The sequence below is a fragment of the Oenanthe melanoleuca genome, chromosome 5, assembly GCF_029582105.1.
Source record: "Oenanthe melanoleuca isolate GR-GAL-2019-014 chromosome 5, OMel1.0, whole genome shotgun sequence".
NCBI classification, from domain to species: Eukaryota; Metazoa; Chordata; class Aves; order Passeriformes; family Muscicapidae; genus Oenanthe; species Oenanthe melanoleuca.
In genome coordinates, this window is record NC_079339.1 from 56467445 (window position 1) to 56487109 (window position 19665).

Here is a 19665-nt window from a genome sequence, read left to right on the forward strand (position 1 = left end):
GGTCCTGCAAGGAGCAGGGAGCTGCCCTCCGTGAGCAGGTTCCTTCTGACTTGAGACAACCTGATTCCATGAAAAGGGAGATGAGGGAATGAGATAAAGCCACTTTCCCCAGGGACCAGCTCCTGCTGATGCAGCAGGGGCACAGGCAGACCACAATGGGCTCATGCATATTCCAAAATCCTCCTCCAGTCAGCAGGACTCACCTGGAGCTGTCTGCAACTGGCCAACACCAATTCTGGCCTCCAGTCCAGAGCCAGGAACCTCAGAGGAAAATCCTCCAGTTACTGCAGGGGTTTGTGTCTGTCACTGCCCTTCCTGCTGAACCAGGCTAGCTCATTTTGAATTTGTCTCCTGGGAGGATCCATGGATCCCACAGCTATGCCAGGGAGGGGAAGAACTGCAATGCTCAGCCTGGAAAGCCCAACTGTCATTGCACATTTAGGGTGTGATCCCTGAGGGCTCTCAAGGGCCTTAAGAGTCTTTCTAACCCTTTGATGAAGTAAGAATCCTGTTTCTGCTTTAGCAGGTCCCAGGACTCTGCACTTCAAACCAGCAGTTAGATGGGAGTCAGGAATTCTAACCCTGCCTGTGAAGCAGCAGCAGCTGAGGCTGTTCAGGATGCAGGAACCCCACAGGAGCAGATCTGAGTGGGCAGAGGGAAGATGAGGTGGCAGAACATGACGGGAGAGGTCCCAGGGTACGTGTGCAGAGCAGCACAGAAATACCCCAGAAAAGGGAAGGCTAAGAATATCCTGAATTTCCTCAGCTGCAGTCTGCTGCAGTTCAGGAAAATGACATCATTGCACCACCACCACCACAGGCTCTGTAGGAGTTTCATCTTCTGACTCCTTCCCACTGAGAAGGGAAGGAGCTCCCAGCTCCACAGGACTCCTGCTCGTGCCCAATTCCTCTCAGGAAGCTCTGGCTCGGTTCTTTCTGAGGTAAAACATAACCTGCACCCCAAATGACCCAGATGGTGACTGAAAATAAGCAGCACAGCTCAGGCTGCATGTTCTGTGCACCTGAGACTGGCTCTCAGTGCCTGGCAATGAGACTGTGTCCATCTATCCAGCCTGGAATGGCACAGATGATCCCTAAAACACCAACCTCATCCCAGAACTACGAAAACTAACATCACCTGTTCGGGTAAAGCACATAGGAAACACTGACAAAACCATGCAGGAGTTACTGAAGTGCTGTAGCACATCTCCTGTGTTAGGGCTCACCAGAAGAGGATTTCTTTAAATATCTGTTTGACTTGCAGAGTCGTGCTGCAGGCACACAGCAGGTGGGCAGCAGGCAGCACAGTGAGATCTGTCACAAAAAACACGTTTGTGCCAATAAGACTTCATCATCCCAAAATGGGTTATATTTATCTTCCCAAATTTGAGACAAAAATTGCTCCTCAGGGTAGGAGTCAAACTTCAGTAACCAGCAGATACCAGCAGTCACGATGTAGCCACTGAGTCACATTGGACCTCACACCTGTTTATAATTAATTTATAATAAATTATAATCTTGCATTATCTTTCTTGGAGGAGACACATCAGGAGAGGTTTTAGCTCAGCACTATGAGAGAATTACAGGCAGAAGAGTTTTCTGCTAAAACTCTTAAAACAGGGGAAATAATGCTCCACTACGTTTGCTGAATGGCCCCAAACCATTTCTTCACATGTGATTCAAGGGTGGAATATTTTAATACAGAATTTGGCACAAAAAATTCCCATACGTGTTTCCCTAGTGCTGTTGTTTCTTCTCAGCATGCTTAAAATGAAAATACCTTAAACCAAATTCTCTCAGCAATGCCATTTACTATACAGATAAATAATAAACAACTGTAAGGAACAGCTCGTGAGGGGACAGAATTTCTCCAAAACAAGACAAAAGAGCAGAGAAGTTGCCAGAGTTAAGTTTGTAAACTATAACTGGACAGGGTTTTAAACAGTGTTAGTGCCTACCCTGACAACACCCACATTGCTCATATTTAATAGTGTTACACACAAATTAATGAACAAAAACAAACCCCAGTGCACATGTAATGTAATTGGAACGGGGCAGAATCATTGTGTGGATTGAGGTGCTTATTTCTCTGTGGAAAAAGCCCTTTTCATCAGTGGTGGGGGTGCTTTTCCAACATCAAACATCATTTCCAGAGGGGGGTTGTTGAGGCAGCACCAGTCGGGAATGCGGCCGGTCTGGCTGTAATATTCCTTGGACACAGAGCGGCTCCCAAGGATGTCCTGCAGGGCTCCAAAAATGGCTCCTACATTATTGCCAAGAAAACAAAAAAATTTGCTTTAATTCCATGTAGAATTTCTCTTTCTACTTCTTCCCATCAAGAATCTCAACTGGAGTTTTTTAGCTCTGTCCCTAAATATAAAGGGATGAATGGATATTGCTGGTTTCCTTTCCAGTAGCACATTTAAGTCCCAAACTGCTGCCACTTATACCCCTGGAAAGTGACTGAAAACAAGGAATGATCTGCTCTCTGCTGACAGCAAATCCAGCCTGACTGACCCACTTCTTACAACAAAGTTTGTATTTTAAGCACTTCAACTAAACCCCATCGTGTTCAGGGCAATTTTTACCCCAAAAAATTGCCTCACAAATTCACACCAGCTGTGACAAGATTCAGCCCACAGCAGCTGGCCAGGATCACAGAATTCAGTGCACAGAAATTCTGGCTGGCTAACCCTAAAAATACATGGTTTTATTCACTACAAATCCCACTTAGAAGGGTTTTTTTTCCCACCTCTGCTTCCCAGCTATTCCCATTCTTACCTCCCAGCCAGGCCACACAGTTGGATTTGGCAGGGGGAGTGTGAATCCTGAAGGTTTTAGTGGCAAGAGCTTCCTTGTACTTGGGTTTCTCCACCAGGTGTCTGATCTCAGCCATGAGGCGGTGCAGGAAGCCCGGCAGCATCGCCGTGCCCCCAATCACCACCAGGTTCTCTGCCAGCTGCTTCCTGGTGTCTATTGGGCACTAATGCAAACAAGCACACCAAAAAAACCCAAATAAGCCAAGCTGACTGAGCTTGAAGCCATTCAGAAGCCTCTTAGAAATTCAGAAATTTCTATGCCCTCCAACTGCTGTTTAACTGGAAAATAACCAATATAATGAGAGAAATGCAAGGGAAATGCCTGGAGGTGCAGAGGTGAAGGCTCAGGCACAGAACTTCTTAAACAATTTGCTTTCATAAAGAATTCTAATTGAAATGTTTGTCATATCAGCCAAGTCCACGGCTCTCCAATAAATTGCATCTCAGCAAACTTATTTAAATGGCATCAATAGCTACAGGGAGGCAACTTTAATTAACAGACACACACCACCACATAATGAAAATTTCCATTTATAGTGGTTTTCTAATACATTTTTTCTTAAATATAATAAGAAGTGAAGCATCTGTATACGACAAGAAAAAATTCTGCAATGAATTTAATATATTGCCTGTAATAAAGATGTCCAAATTAATTTTATTCCAGCAGAGGTAAACCAGCAGCCTGCAGTCTTGAGTCATTTTTAACTGCAGGTTCTCTAAGGCTGGAGGCATTCCCTAAATCCCAAAAACTGTTTCTAGTATAAAAATACCTGAACAAGTGAATCCAAGATCAAAGTGGCAACAGATGTCTCTTCATTATCCTGCTCAAACAGGATTTCCACCACGGAGTCTCTGTGGCACAGACAGGAAGAGAGTGTTAATGAGCAGCAAAACCACACTGAGCTGAACTCAGGCACAGCAGAGCTGGAGATAACTCCAGCCTTCCTGCTGCCAACACTTTATCACTCCTGTCACACAGCCCAGCAGTGGCAGCAGGGAGGGGACAACCATGGAATCCTTGGAAAAGACCTTTAAGATCATCACATTCAGACCTCAACCCAACACCAGCACCTTGTTCACCACCAGCCCCAAGTCAACCTAAGGCCTTTTCCTCTTGTTTCTTGTTTCCTGGGAGCAGAGCCCAACCCCCACCTTGCTGCACCCTCCTGTCAGGAGTTACAGAGTCAGAAGATTTCCTCTGAGCCTCCTGTTGCTCAGGTTAAAGTGCCCTGTTCACATCACTAAACCTGTCCCATTATCAGGCATTGATACTCATTTCTCTTCCCCCATCCCTCCAATCTCTCTGCTCTTATCTTCCTCCTGGGGCTCTGGAGAAGCCACCCCCTCCCATGATGGGCTTGCACTGTGCCCAGCACACAGCTTTCATTTCAGAGGCATTAAAAGCATATGCAAGTATCTCATTAAAATCCAATTCTATGAAAATGTATGTCCTTTTAGAGTTGAAATATATCCTTCTAATGCCAAATACTGTCACCTGATGGGGCCAACTACATGGAGAATCTTTTCTCCATCCAAGGGATAATCCACATCTGGAGGTGGAGAGGGACGCTGGAAATAAAAAAAAACTTGTATTATTATTTTAGAGCCCAAAAAGGCTGCAGCCACCTCAAAAGAGCAGGAAGAGTTTCATCCTCAGCTCACCTCAGCACTGCCATCAATGTTGAACTTGGCTGCCTGGATTTTCAGTCCCCTCTGGAGATCACTCACAAAGCACGTGCGGACTGCAGAGGGAAGAGAGGGGCAGAGGTGAGGCCTTGGTGGATCCTTTCATCACCAGCAAAACCATTTTCCTTAATTTAGAGAACACACACTCCAGGCCCTTGCTGGTCCAAGATATTGTCAAATACATGCAAAGAGAAGCAGTCTCTACACTCAAGCAGAGTTCAGGTGCTCTCTAGACCCCAACTTCAATGAAGCTGACACTGAAATTATGTTGGAAATCCTGCCTGTCCTTTCTCACACAAACCACACAAGATTTAAAGCTCCTGATGGTGCCTCAAGGTGCCAGGGGCTGTATCCTGCCTTCACTGCAGGTCTTGCACCACAGCTTCAAATGAGGCATGGCTCATTTTTTAAACAAGCTCCAATCCTGTAACATTTTCCTTACTGCAACTCTTCCAAACCCTAAGAATTCCAGAGGGTTTTTCTGCTTGCAGACAGCACTGACAGCACACAGTCTCATTTGTATCTCAGCTGCTACTGTTATCATACACTTATTTATTTGTATTTGGCACAGGTGAGCATCTTCTTTATAAACTTGCTGTCACAAAGAAACAATGCTTCAACACACAGACAACAACAATTTCATGCCTAGCCTGTTGTCTCTGGTTCCAAAAGACTGCATAGAAAACAACTAGTCAGAAAAAGTGTAGAAGTCCAGGAATCAGAATAGCAACTTCCACTTCACTAAGCACCAGCTGAATTTATTTTGCATTTGACTGATGGATTTCCTCCTGATTTGACCCAAGGGATATATACTAGTTACTGTTTTCTAGGAAAACATCTTTTTCCATCTGTTGCACATGTAACAATTACATAGGAGTTCATCCAAGTTCTGCCCAAAGACTATTTTTTTTGTGTAGTAAATGTAGTTCCTGTCTCCTCTTGCCTACCTTAATTAACACACCAAAATATCTTTTATAAATACTTTTTTTTTTTAAAATTAACTTTAAAGCAAATTGAGCCTTTCTAGTTAATCTTTAAACAAGATTACACAACAATGCAATCCTCTTTCTGTGCCCACCTACCAAATATACCTAAAAGTTGCAACTCAACAACACAGAGCTTAAAGTAAAAGAGGAATTCAACACCTGGTTTTGGTTTTGCTTTCAAAGAGGAAGAACAAAACAAGTTTATCCAAGACGTAATAAATATGGCAGAGAAGAGAAATAAATTCCTAAATGTAAAATATTGCACACTTGTTATTATCACACTCTACTGCACAATTTCATACACTAGAGTTTCACAAAGTAAACAAATTTACCTTTTATATCCTCTACTATGTCTTCTGGGACTGAGCCTGAAATTAAAAAAAAAAAACCAAACAAATTTAGTTTCATTCTTAAATTCTCTTCCTACTTAAAAAACCTTTTTTTCTGAGTTTGTATTACATTTAATATATTAAACTTTCACTCTGACAGCAGCTTTCAAAGATTTCCAAAGCAGAAAAGATATTAAGAACAGCCTTTGTACAAAAAAGACTGAAAAATTACTACAGAACTTTTATCTCAGCCTTTATTCAAAACTGCTGTGAGAAGAGGCTTATCATAAAAACAGCATACTTGTTAAATAACAGAATGATTGGGTTGGAAGAGAACTTCAAGATCATCAAGTCCAACCCATGCCCTAACACCTCAACTAGACCATGGCACCAAATGCCACATCCAGTCTTTTTCTAAACACATCCAGGGATGGTGACTGCACCACCTCCCTGGTCAGATCATTCCAGTACTTGATTACTCCTTCTGTGAAAAACTTTTTCCTAATATCCAACCTATATTTCCCTTGGCACAGCCTAAGGCTGTGTCCTCTGGTCCTGTCAGTTGCTGCCTGGAGAAAGAGACCAACCCCACCTGGCTACAGCCACCTTTCAGGGAGCTGTAAAGAGTGATCAGGTCACCCCTGAGTCTCCTTTTCTCCAGGCTAAACACCCCCAGCTCCCTCAGCCATTCCTCACAGGGTTTGTGTTCCAAGCCCCTCACCAGCCTTGTTGCCTCCTCTGGACACACTCCAGCCCCTCAACATCCTCCCTGAACTGAGTGGCCAGAGCTGGACACAGCACTCAAAGTGTGGCCTCACCAGTGCTGAGCACAGGACAAGAATGACCTCCCTGCTCCTGCTGGCCACACTGTTCCTGATCCAGGCCAAGAAAGAACAGGCCACATGAGATGCAGTGAATCCTAACCCCATTTTACTCACTGTTAGGATGAATACCCTTTCCCCAGTGCAGCTCCCACACAGATGCCCCATCCCAGTCCTTACCCATCACGGAGGGAAGGCTCTGTCCCTTGGCCAGTCCTGTATCCACCGTGCACTGCTCCAGCAGCTGATACTCCAGCTCCCTAAAACAGCACAGGAGGTGGGAAAGACAGCCATGAGCTCAGCCTGGCTCTCTGCACTACACTCCAGGGACTGGATGAATTCCTTTCAGTTATATCCTTCTAAACATAAACTTAAGAAGACCCCATTTCCACAGTTTTTACCACATCAGCAACAGCCACACAGTTTTAACTCTACAAATTGGATGATGTTACAGCAAGTTAAGATTTAAAAGAGGAATTTTTGCTCATGGTCAAAGCGGAACTTCCACAAATAAATAATTTGTAATCTGGAATGGATAACTATGAACTTACTTGTGGATGGCTTTTCCTCCCAGGGGAAGGGAACCCCAGCAACTCAGGATTGGAATTCCCTCATAAATCTACAGGAAGATAGGAAATTCTCCTCTTTTTCATTATGAGTTTTCAGTCTGCTGGAACTAAATGCCTTTTCCCTTTTACAATCCCTTGCATCAGCCACTTTCTAACTGCTTTCATCCAAAGATAATTTTTAGTCAATTAAAATCCCATGTTTCACTACAGCCCCAGTGGTGAAAAGGCAAGGATACAGGCAGCACCAAGCTTTCTGCATATCCACAGTCCAGCACCATGGCAGAGTTGATCCCCAGTGTCAGGAGAGACATCAGGTGGCTTGGAGCAAACAAAACAGAAGGTACCTACACGGAAACCAAAAGCAAAGTTGACTGAAGGGGAGAAAAAAGAAACAAAAAAGAAACAAAGCATTGATGCCTTCCCTGAATGGCATTTTAAAGCAAAACCCAAACAACTGTATCTTGAATTATTCCAGTACTAATCTAATGAACAAAATACAATAGGATTCCAAATTCTGTGTTCATTCTCTTTGTGGTGCACCCAGGTACTTCAGTAATGATGGATGTTGGAATGGGCTTGTTAGAAAAGCAAGTGTTGGCTATAAAACTCAGGTCAAGTTCCTTATTGTTACTGAAAAGAAATTAAAGAAGCTGAAATTGAAAAGCTGTAAAAAGTTGAAGATGTGAATCAAAGTGTCAGAAAATCCATAAAAGTGTGCCTTATGACAAACACTACTGCACCCAAACAGAGGCTGTTTGAAACACTCTCACAAAAACAATGTGGAAACTCAAGTTAAAATTACATGAGAGTTACTTCCTTCTCCCAGAATTCCATAGATCAAGTTTCCTAGAAAGCAACAGCTCCTTTAAAGGAACACTTTGAAATGTGAATTAAATGAGAAATTTCAATAAAATTTCCACTTACAGGAAATGTACTGATCCTTAACCCAGAGACAGAAGGTAAAATATTGACCCTGGATTAATAAACCACTCTTTGCACCAAATAGAAAAATATAAATCAGAGAGAATAAACCTTCCATCAGTATTAAGTGGCTTCTTAACAAGTTACAAGGTCTCTCCATCAAAATATGACTGAATGCATGAGCCATTTTCAAAAAACCATTTTGCATGGGATGTGCTTTAGCTGAGACATTTTATTGCTGTAAAGGGATTAGGAAACAAAACCTCAAAAAGCAACTCAAATCTTTCAGCAAGTTGAAGTAATCAGAAAATTTTACTAATAGTAAGACAGAATTATGCAGGAGTTTGACATCAATTGGTAAACTGTGCTGTGGAAGGACAGTGAGGAAGTACTGCAGACAAACTAGTTTCACTACTTTCTATAGTAAAACCTTAACCTTTGTTGCGTCTGAATTAAGGAAGCATGGAGTCACCTTCTAAAACATTTTCTCTTGCAACTGAGCAAGAATTAGGTTCAGACTTCCCACAGAATCCTTGACTGGTTGGGTTGGATTGAACCTTAAGGATCATTCAGTTCCACCCTGTCCTGGGTTGGTGTTTTGTCTGCTCCTCTCCCGCTCCCACACCTCGCTGTCTGCATGGAGCTGCCGCCGGTGCCCTTTCTCCCCCCTGGGGGGGTGGTGCCCCGGGCTGGGCTTGCTTGGCTTGCCCTGCTGCTGCTGCTGCTGCTGCTGCTGCTGCTGCTGCTTGCTGCTGCTTGCTGCTGCTTGCTGCTACCCCAGCCCAGCTGCTTTTGCCCTATTGCTTCTGCCCCGCTGCTGCTGCTGCTGCCCCGGCTCTGCCCTGGCTGCTGCTGCCTTCCCCTCCCCCTATCTCTCCTTCAGCTCCAAGATCTGTACCGGCTCCGGACGGGACCTGAGCATCAGAGACTGCCTCCGGAGCCTGCCCAAGAAGCTTCTCGCCCTTCCCAGCAGCGACCATCTCTCACTTCGGTGAAAACAGTTCTTTTGTCATCTGGGATTGTACTTTCCTGTTGCTGGGAAGTGTTTTTTTCTTGTGTTTGTTAATAAACAAGTTTTTTCCACTTTTCCCCCCGAGTAAAATTCTCTCCGAGCCCAGTGGGGGGGGAGGAATTGTGAGGGGGGTTTAGTCTGGGGGGCTCCTTTGGAGGCTTTTCCCCAGTTTTGTCCTAAACTTGGACACACCCTTGCCATGGGCAGGGACACCTTCCATTATCCCAGGCTGCTCCAAGTCCCATCCAGCCTGGCCTTGGACACTGCCAGAGATGGGGTAGCCACAGGTGGCTTTTTTCCCCACAATTTTCTTCAAAAAGACTGATTAAGCAGAGAAGATATTTGATTTCAAGTAATTTCTTCTCTAAATGAGCACAGCCATGTGCTAGGCAGATATTGACTGTGGCAGAAATCATGAGACTTGCTGACAGGGCACTAGCAAGTGTTTAAATATAAATCTGGCTGCAGGCAGTGCTCAATGGGGATTATTGGATCTGTCTGGGATGGCGCACTGTGAGCTGTATTATCTACAAGGCAGGGAAATCTTGCAGAGTCTTGTTAATTGCTGCTGCTTTGTGGCCTCATGAAGAGTCAGACTGGAACAAAAATGGTCTTTAATCCAATTTCAACGCCCTACTTCCTCACAGCATCATCTGATTTTTCTTCTTCTTTACGCCTCTCACTCTTTTGCCACTATTTTCTTCTTTTTTTTTGGTCCACATCTGGTACTGACTGCAAGCAAAATTTCTCCTGGCAAGTGGAGCAGATTCACACATTTCTGTCAAACACTTACCTCAAAATGCTTGAAAAGGACCCTGGTGAGGGTGTCCCTGAAGTGTGAAGGGCACAGGACTGACTCTATGATCACAACACGCCGGTCCCTGGGATTCACCAGCAGATGCCTACAAAAAGACAAGATGTGTAAAATAAAATTGGGAAGTTCATGCACATATTATGAGATCTGTCCTATATTCATATTCCATTTTCCTCAAAAATCCTAAAGATTTGCATTTAGACAGCATTTGTTATAGCAGACCCCAAAGTCTTCTTCACAAATCTAAAAACCCCAATGATATCCTAAAAGAAAGTCAGGAAACTGAAGCAGGGAAAACAAGCTACAGAGCTTTCAGCAGAGCCTGCAGCTCTGTATATTCATCACACATTTCTAAAGCAACACAAAGCAATACAAAAATAAGCCATCAATGGCCTGTCCAATGTCATAAAGCACATAAGAATGATGATACTCTGCTACTCAGATGCTCTGATTTTAGTGGGAGAGGATGAAATTGCCCTGATTTCAATTGCAAAGTGATGGTGCAGGACAGGAGAAGAAAGGAACACAAGCCATAGCAGATCTGAGGCACAGAAATTAAATCCTGTTTCCCTATGATGGCTTTCACAGTGTAAAAATATGGATTGGAAACAAAGAGAAAAGACCAACTCCAATTTCATTATTCACTAATGGTACTAAAACCAGAATAAAGAGATGTTTGCTGAGGTAAAAAACATTCCACAGGTAAAGATTCCTCCTTCCAAACCACTGTGGAGTCTGCACTGATAGGAGCTTCAGCCCTACCAAAATCAGTGCAACTCCTGAGGTAATGCCTTCCCCTTCTCAGGCCCTTCATAAATACCTCAACTGAAAGGTAATTCATGAAAGACTTTCTGCTTTTACAGAGCAACTGCTGCTGCAGGACAGGAACTCTGTAAGAAAACCTGGATCTCTGCACCAACAGAGCCAGGCAGCCCCTTGCAAAGTCTCATCTCTGTTTTCTTCTCCAACCAGGAAGTGTCCATCCACTGCTCACACCCCTGGCAGTGCTCAGGGAAGGCCTGGATAGCTGGGAGGTGTCTCACCTGAAATACAGCATGTGGATAAATTCCTTCAGGTAGGAATACAGCTCTTCTGTATTGATGTTGTACTGAACCACCTTGACAGGCTGGGAAGGGAAAATACCCACAATGCTCAAATGTTGGGCAGTGATTATTTATATACATTTACATGTATTCATATATGATATGTAAAGAAATATGTATGATACATAATATAATCTGACATTATATATAAACACTCACTCTTGCCTGATTTGCTCTTTGTCCTTAGAACATCTCATAAACTCACCCTATAACTAAATTCCAGAGTTAATTAAAGCTAATTTTTCATATAAGCAACTTAGAATCAGTTTTCCAAATCTGCCACTCTCTACTAAAGAAAAAGGAAAACAGCATAACTAGGCAAAGCAATTTCTCAATAAATGCCCCAAAACACAAGTTCCATGGGGGCTGAGCAGCAATTACCATCAGCACTGGCATCACACTTACCTGCACCTACTCACAGGTTTTAACAGCTGCAGTTAAAATAATGAAAAATATAATAAAATTTCAGAATATTTTATTCAGGCAGTAAAAAATGCCTTGTGATGGACAGAAAAAGCAGCTGCAAATTCTTTCTATGCCATAACACACCAAACACCATAAAAACAGTTCACCTTTGAGACATCAGGTTTCTTGATTTCACTGGGGATGATGCATCTTGGTCCTGTTTCTCCTGCAAACCCACACCTGAAAGAAAATGTCGAAAACCTGATTATTTGAAATCATCATTTGACCCCCTGGACCTAGGGACCATCACAGAATAAGGAATTAGGGAATTCTGTTACTGCAAACAGGAGTTTTGTACACAGTTTTCCTACCCAGCCACTTGGAAATAACTTTAAAGACAGACTAAATGATAAAGATTTTGTATCTTTTTTTATTGACTCCCTCAACAAAAGGAGAAAAACAGCTGCAACCCAAATCAAACTTTTCAGAGACCCACCTGGTCTTCCTCAAACACACAAGAACCATGGACCAAAGCAAGGACATTAAAAGCAAAATGAATTCAAGGTTTATTTTAGTCCCAGTGCCTGATATTTGTTTCACCCCTGTCACTCCCAGTAACTACAAACCTCAGAAGAAAACTACAGTTTTCTTAAAGCTGCTGGACTTGGAGCACTTACAATGCAAAAAGTCAGTTAATGCTTGATTTTGGTATTTGGCAACTGTCAAGGTGTTGTATCACTTCAGAAAAAAATTCTTAAAAAACCACAACTCAGAATTGAATTTTCTCCTTTTGTCTCAAAGAGATATTTGTGCAGTCCCAGTGTGTACAGGCAGTTTTCCTTGAACTTTCAACTCAATTCAGCTTTATTTGGAAAAGTACAGATATTTCTCACACAATTCAGCTGCTATTTCTTCCATGAGAATGAAGGCTGGAAATAAATCCTAAATAACACTATTCAGCTTTTCCAAAAGATCATTTTATTAGGTTAACAATGCCCAGGGAATAAAAGCACATAACACCCCAAACTTGGGAAAAGCTTTCAGCTGGACACAAGAATCCACAAAAAGCCACTCATGGGACTCACTTGTCCTCTACCTATGAAGGCTGTTAAATCCCCCCATTTCCAGGTAACAAAGCTTTTGGCCCACGAGGTGAAACACTAAATAAATAACGAGTATTCCTGCTTGAGCTAAATCTTGTTTTAATCTAAAACACAAGACTAAAAAACAACGCTGTTCATCACCAGCTCCACACCACACAGATCAACACAAAAAGGGGGAAAACCTCACATAATTATTTTTGGAATAATGGTTGGGATTGGAAGGGGACTTAAGAACCATCTAATTCCACTGTCACGGGCGGGGACACCTCCCATTATCCCAGGTTGCTCCAAACTGGTCCTGGACACTTCCAGTGATGGGGCAGGCACAGCTTCTCTGAGTAACCTGTGCCAGGGCCTCCCAACCCTCACAGACAAGAATTTTCTGCCAATATCCCATTTAACCCTGTCCTCTGGCAATGGGAAGCCATTCCCCAATGCTGTCACTCCAGCCCCTTGTCCAAAATCCCTCCCTAGCCCTCAATGAGGCTCTAACGCCTCCCGGACCCTTCTCCGCTCAGTGCACCCCCGAGCCCCGCCCGCAGTGCGGGGCACTCACTTGGTGAAGGCCTGTCCCAGGTCGATCACCACGGCGGTTTTCTCCCCGCCGCTGCCGAGCCCCTCGTACAGCGGCATGGCGGCCCGGCCTCCCTTTCCTCCCTTTCCCCCTTCTCCTTCCCCCGTTCCCTTCCTCCTTTCCCTCCGGTTCCACCTCCCTCAGCCGCCGCTACACGGGGCCTTCCCGCTCCCCGGCGCTCCGGGCTGCCCGCGGCGCCTGCCCGCCCCTCCGCCGCTCCATCGCCGCTCCGCCGCCGCTCCGCCGCCTCCCTCCGACCCGCGCCGCCGCTCCGCCCCATCCTGCAGGGTTCCAGAGCAGCCGGGAGCGCGGCGGGGCCGGCGGCGGGCGCGGCTTCCCCTCAGCTCCGCTCCGGCGGCGGGCGGGGCAGCCGCGGGGACACGGGCGGCGGTGCCTGGAAGGGCCCGGGGGCGGGGTCTGCGTGAGGGGCGAGGGTTGTTCTCCCTCGAGTTAAACCGTAAAATCACAGATTCAGTTAGAGTGGAACAGCCCGCCAAGGTCATCGAGTCCAGCCGTTCCACCACTAAACCATGTCCCCGAGTGCCACATCCACATGGCTTTTAAATCCAGGGATGGGGACTCCATCGGTTGACTGGACAGCCCTTTCTGAGGAGAAATTTTACTCAACAGTCAAACTAAACTGCCCATGGGACGACTTGAGGCCATTTCCCCTTGTCCTGTCCCTGTTCCCTGGAGCAGAGCCCGACCCCGCGGCTGTCCCCTCCTGTCAGGGAGTTGTGCAGAGCCTGAATTCCCCCTGAGCCTCCTTTTCTCCAGGCTGAGCCCCTTCCCAGCTCCCTCAGCCTCTCCTGGTGCTCCAGCCCCTTCCCAGCTCTGTTCCCTTCCCTGGATGTGCTCCAGCCCCTCAGTGTCTTTCTTGTCCTGAGGGGCCCAAAAGTGCCCCAGGATTTGATGTCCCCAGAGGGACGGGCACTGCCCTGTCCTGCTGCCACAGAAACAGCCGCATTTACAAATAACCATTTCTATGAGGTTAAATGCACAGTGCCCTCAGGGTACTGCATCCTCCCTCTTCAACAGAAATAAAACAACTCAGGGACTTAAAAAAGCCACACCACTCTGTGATAATTGATAAAAGATTCGTCTTAATCATAAAAATATTGGGGTTTGTGTAAACCAGAACACTTAGGTCTGAAATGAAGCATGACACTAGAGAAAGGAAAATATATGATTCTGTTTTAAATCCCCTTGTTATGAATATTGTGCTTTCTAAATAAGTTGTATCTACTGACAGTTTGCAAAACAAGGCTTTCCTACAGCCCGACAGATTTTGCAAAAATCAGACTTCCTGACTTTGTGTGATCAATGCTGTCTATCTGCTATAGACCAGACTTCCCAACATCTGCTGTTCTTTATCTTCCAAGACCAGATGGTTATCTATGAGACTTGACAAATCCCTCAGAGACTTCACATCACCCAGAAACATCACAGATGGTTTTTTGACCACCACTGCTTACCTGGCAAAATTATGACAGCAAAAAAACCCCAACAATTATTGATTACTATGAGAAAAACATACTATAAAGAGGAGCTGCAAACCAAAGTTCAGAGGAGCGTGGAGTGGGCAGTGACCCCTCACATTTTTCCCAGTGCTGCATTGCTCTGTCTATACAAAATAAAGCAATCTACATTTTTGCTGGATATCGAGACTTTTTGTTTCTCATTTATAACAACTCTGCTGCTCCAGCAGTGTGGTGGTTGGGAGTGAAAATAGGAGCTCAAAATACAGTGAGGATAGAAATGATAAACCCCGTGGTGGTAACAATCTGTGCAGAGCAGGGTTTGGACACAGTGATCCTTGTGATCCTTGTGGGTCCCTTTCGGCTCAGGACCTTCTAGTAGTCCATGATTTCAAGACAGGGAATCAGAGAGGCAGAAGATCAGCTGTGCTTAGCAGTAAGGATCTAATCAATAAAAGGTGTTCTGATGAATATTGTTTGTGGTATGTGTCTCCCCGTGATTGGATCCCCTGACTGGGAAAAGGGAATTTCTAACAGAAAATTTGGGATCACTTTAGGAAGAGATTCCGAAGGCAGTGCTTGCCCTACTCCCAACAATCATCTTTTTCCCCTTCCCCACAATAACCACACCTGTAAACCAGCTGCTCTCCAGGCATTTGTGATGTCCAGGGGTGTGACTGTGGCCCTGCTCACACCCCAAAAAGATGAGTCCTGGGTGTTTATTTCAGCAAAGTGCACGAGACCCATTTCTTCTTATGGGAAGCAAAATAAGCATTGAAAAGCCAATTAAGTAGGAAGTTGGGTCTAGGTTTATTCACTGCCAGACAGGCCAGGCTGAGAACCTGAGGGTTTGTGCAGAGGAGGACAGGAGTGCTAATGGAGGCAGAGGGTTTCAGGAAGGCTGTGGTGACACTGCTGTGCTCTGTTGTCACTGCACCCAACCCCTGTGAGCTGTGAGCTGCTGCAGCAGCTTGAGGATGCTGTGCTTTTCACTGTGCTTTCCACTCTGCAGCAGTGCTGTTTGTCCCACAGCCACACTTTCTATCTGCAGCCGCTGAAGGTGGAGGTGTGTGGGAGTCGGATGATGAGGGGGAGTGACGTGAGACGCCGAAAGCTGTCACTGCCACCATCTGCTGTGTCGCCTGGGCTGGCCCCCGCACTAGCCCATGGGCTAGCAGCTCTGCACAAACACTTTCTCTGCTGCTCCCGTCACAGCCTTCTCACATTCCCCCCTTCTGGGCACCCTAAAGTCACCAAGGTGACAAAGTGGGGTGAAGAGGCAGCACCGAGAAGAGGTCCTGGTGTCCAGGGTGATCCTGGAAGGGCTCTTGGAGGATACATGAGGAATCCAGGCAGTGCAGAGGGAGGGCTGTGAGGAAGGGGAACTTTGCAGTGACAAACTTGGGGGAGACTCCTCTCAAAGCCCTCATAAAACCCTTCTATCTCTCCTTCAGGCACCATCCCACAGCTCCATACGAGCCCAGGAACTCTTCAAACAGCCCATCACCAGCTTCCCTTCTCTCCTAGGAGAGCAAAACTGAGGAGCAAGGACAAGGCTGAAGTGGTGATGTGAGATACAGAAACAGTGATGGGACCAGCACACACCCAGTGAATTCTGGAGGAGGAAGGATCATTGCCAGGGCAGCAGTGGAGGACACCAACACAGGAAAAAATAAACAAACAAAACCCTGCAGCGATTAAACATTGTGACACTGAGTTCAACTTGCCTTATGATTTCATGTGGTTTTATGTTTTTAATGGCTTTTAAAATTATTTTTATGGTTAGTATTTTATGGCCTTCCAGAACATGGAAATGCAGCTGAACTTTAAAGGATATGCAAACAACGAGGCATGAAAATATGTTCAAATGTCATTTCCACAACAGAACCTTAACTCTGCAATGTTTGAGCAATTCCCCAGTGCACCAAAAATATGCACTCAGTGATAATTACACCTGACTGAGACAGGAATTATATTCAATAAACTTTTCTGTATTTGGTTTTTCTGTCAGGGAAACAATCCCAGAATTTCCCAGTGCTCCTGGAGAGATTCTGTTCAGACACAAGGTGCATTTTTCACAATGAGAACAATCAGCCATTGGAATAATCTCCCCAGGGAAATGGTGGATCCCTCAATGTTGGACACTTTAGGATTCAGCTGCACAGGGTGTTGGACCATCTTGTTTCAGCCATGATTTTGCCAAGAAAAGTTGTATCAGATAATCCTTGAGATCCTTTCCAAGCTGGTATTCCATGATTCTGAGATAAGTTACTACCTGGAGTGCTGTCTGCCCTCGCTGCTCAAGCACAGCACAGGGAAGCTGTGCAGTCACTGTGCCTGGTGAGAATGTGCTCTCACTGGAGTGTGAATATTCTTCCTCTCAAATTCTGTAAAATCTTCCTGAGTATCTCTGGGATAGGGGTCTTATAAAGACATAATATACTCTGCTTAATGTTGTTGCTCTTTAAATACTTTAGGTCAAAAAAATTGGAGTAATTTAGATAATATATGATTAAAGTCTAAGCGTGATGTTTGTGTGATCTGTTTTCATCCCCAGATCTCACCCATTTATGATATCTTTCCATCCTATAATTAGTTATTTACAGCACTATGCTTATATTTTTAATATAATATTTTATGTAAAATGACTGCCTAGATATGTTTTGCAAAAATCAGGGCCCTGCTTGAAATCCACAGCCCACAGTTTCCTCCTGAACATATTATCCCTGGGTTAGGAATGATCAGAGTTCCCTGCTAATCACATCACAGTCTTTATAGTCCATTGGAAATCTCCTCTTAAATTACATTAATCAATCACAGTTAACACGAGTTCTGAAATGCAAGCTGCAGCTTAAAAGTGGCTTAATTTAATGGATGGGCTTTTCAGAGTTATTGATAACAGGAGCCAGAGAGTTAGAGATGTGCCAGGGTTTCATAACAAAATCCATCCACGCTGGGCTGGTTTAATCAAGGAAGCTGCTTGCATAATGTGAAGAGCACTCACTCTCCCCCGAATATGTGACTGTTGAGGAAACAGATGGTGATGCTAACCCAAAAGAATCAGGCTATAAATACATTCAGGATAACAATATAAGTGGAGATAATTATTCACAGTCTAAGGAGGTGGTGGGAGAATTAAGCCAGCTCGTAAGCAGAATGTCCAGCAGAGTGAAAAGCAGGATTTCCATAACATAATAAGGAATTATTCCCTGAGTGCAGCCAGTTCATGCAACTCTTGGGAGTGGTGCTACCTCTGACAGGCAAGGAAGAGGTCACATAAGGACATAAAAATACAAGAAATTAACAGTAGCCCATTGAAATCAGTGAAAACTAATATCATAAAATCATGGACTAGTCTGCTTTGGAAGGGAGCTTAAAACTCATCCAGTTCCACTCCCTGCCATGGGCAGGGACATCTTCCACTATCCCAGGTTGCTCCAAGCTCCATCCAATCCTGGAACACTTCCAGGGATGGGGCAGCCACAGCTTCTCTGGGCCACCTGTGCCAGGGCCTCCCCATCCTCATGGCCAGGAATTTCTTCCTAATATCCAATCTAAACCTACAGTCTTTCAGTCTGAAGCAATTCCCCCTTGTCCTGTCACTCCAGGCCCTTGTAAAAAGCCCCTCTCTAACTTTCTCTCAGCTGCCTTGAAGTAGTGGAAGGCCACAGTGAGGTCACCCCAAAGCCTTCTCCTTTCTGGCTGAGCAATCCCAATTATCTCAGCCCTTCCCCATCTCAGAGCTGCTCCATCTCTCTGCTCATCTCTGATCTGCTCTGAACTCGCTCCAACAAAATAAAATTTGTAGGACAGTACTTTTTGCCTAATGCAGTTCTTTTTCTCTCCCCCTTTTCAGGATTCTGTTGGTATTCAAGCCAACAGAAGAAAGCCACTCTCAGATGTCCTGCAGACACATTGTCATTGTCACAGCGCAGCGCTGCTGCCTCGAGGTGGCAGCTGCAGAATCCGCCCAGAGGGTTAAAAGGGAACGTTTTTCATAAAGAAAATCACTTTTCTGCACTCGCCCTGAAACAGGCAGCTCTCAGCTGAATGAATCCCCGTGGAGCACTTGCAAACATTGCAAACACAGAGGAATGTGTCCTGCAGCACAAACACTGCGTGCCTACAGCACCAACAGCATGCCCAGCTAATTCTCTGCTCCCTTGAAAGCCAAAATGCCTGCCTGGACCCCTGCAGAGACTCGGATTTCAGCTGGACCCAGGCAGATTCCAACAGCAGAGCATTATTATTTTTAATCAGTCATAAAATAAACACTCTTTTGTGTCCCTGCATTGGCTGTGTACTCGCTTCTAGGTCTCCCTGATGTCTCCAGGCTAACCAAGGCACCCATCCCTTTGTCACAAAATCAGGGAGTTGCATACTTAGGGTCAGCTTTAGACCTTCTGGAGATCACAGAGTGCTTTGTCAGCTTTTCCCAGCACATGGATTCAAGGGGATCCACATATCAGTTCTCAGAAAGGAGAAAAAGGAAAACCTCCTGCCTGGGGTTCTGCTAACAGCTGGATCTGGTTCCTGCTGCAGGATTTTGGCTTAATTGATTTGAATGTTCCCAAAACAAAAATGCCTATTTCTCTGCTCTTAACCATACTCAAGGGGAAAAATGAAAACAGGTGGTGTCTGGAGCATTGCTGTTTCACTCTAAAACACTGGGCTCCTCCCACCCAGGCATCCCAATTCCATGTGTTATCCATGGGAAACACCCAAAAGTCTCTGTGGTGGGGGCTTGCAGCCCCTCTTTGCTATTTTAGAAAGGGAGGGATGGACTGGCAGTACTGACACTGCACTTCTTTAAAACCTGTGGATTCGGTGGTTTAGTTTAACTTCAAGTTTTGAAAAGCAAAAGAAAGCTGCAGTTTCTGAAGTCCCTCTGGGTGTTATGTCTGTGAACAACCATATTTCAGATGGTGCAGGTTGGTCTCAGAGATCTAGGAGATCTGTGTTTGATTCTCTGTTTCTGTGAAGCTGTGAAGGTTTAATGTCAGAGCAGGGTTTAGGGTCAGCTTGCTTTGGGGTGGTAGGTCCAG

The 19665-nt window shown here is 45.0% G+C and overlaps 1 protein-coding gene across 1 annotated transcript; it reads right to left on the reverse strand.

Annotated features, from left to right (window-relative positions):
* Positions 1–1791: 1791 nt before the first annotated feature.
* Positions 1792–13333, reverse strand: ACTR10 (actin related protein 10). The gene is made up of 13 exons (XM_056492332.1): positions 13125–13333; positions 11633–11705; positions 11001–11083; positions 9937–10045; positions 7447–7554; positions 7193–7260; positions 6822–6901; positions 5824–5859; positions 4482–4561; positions 4315–4388; positions 3590–3671; positions 2782–2983; positions 1792–2263 (listed from the first exon to the last, which is right to left on the reverse strand). Exons 1-13 carry the CDS (start codon positions 13199–13201, stop codon positions 2082–2084), a joined length of 1254 nt encoding a protein of 417 aa, XP_056348307.1. The 5' UTR covers positions 13202–13333; the 3' UTR covers positions 1792–2081.
* Between the last annotated feature and the right edge of the window lie 6332 nt (positions 13334–19665).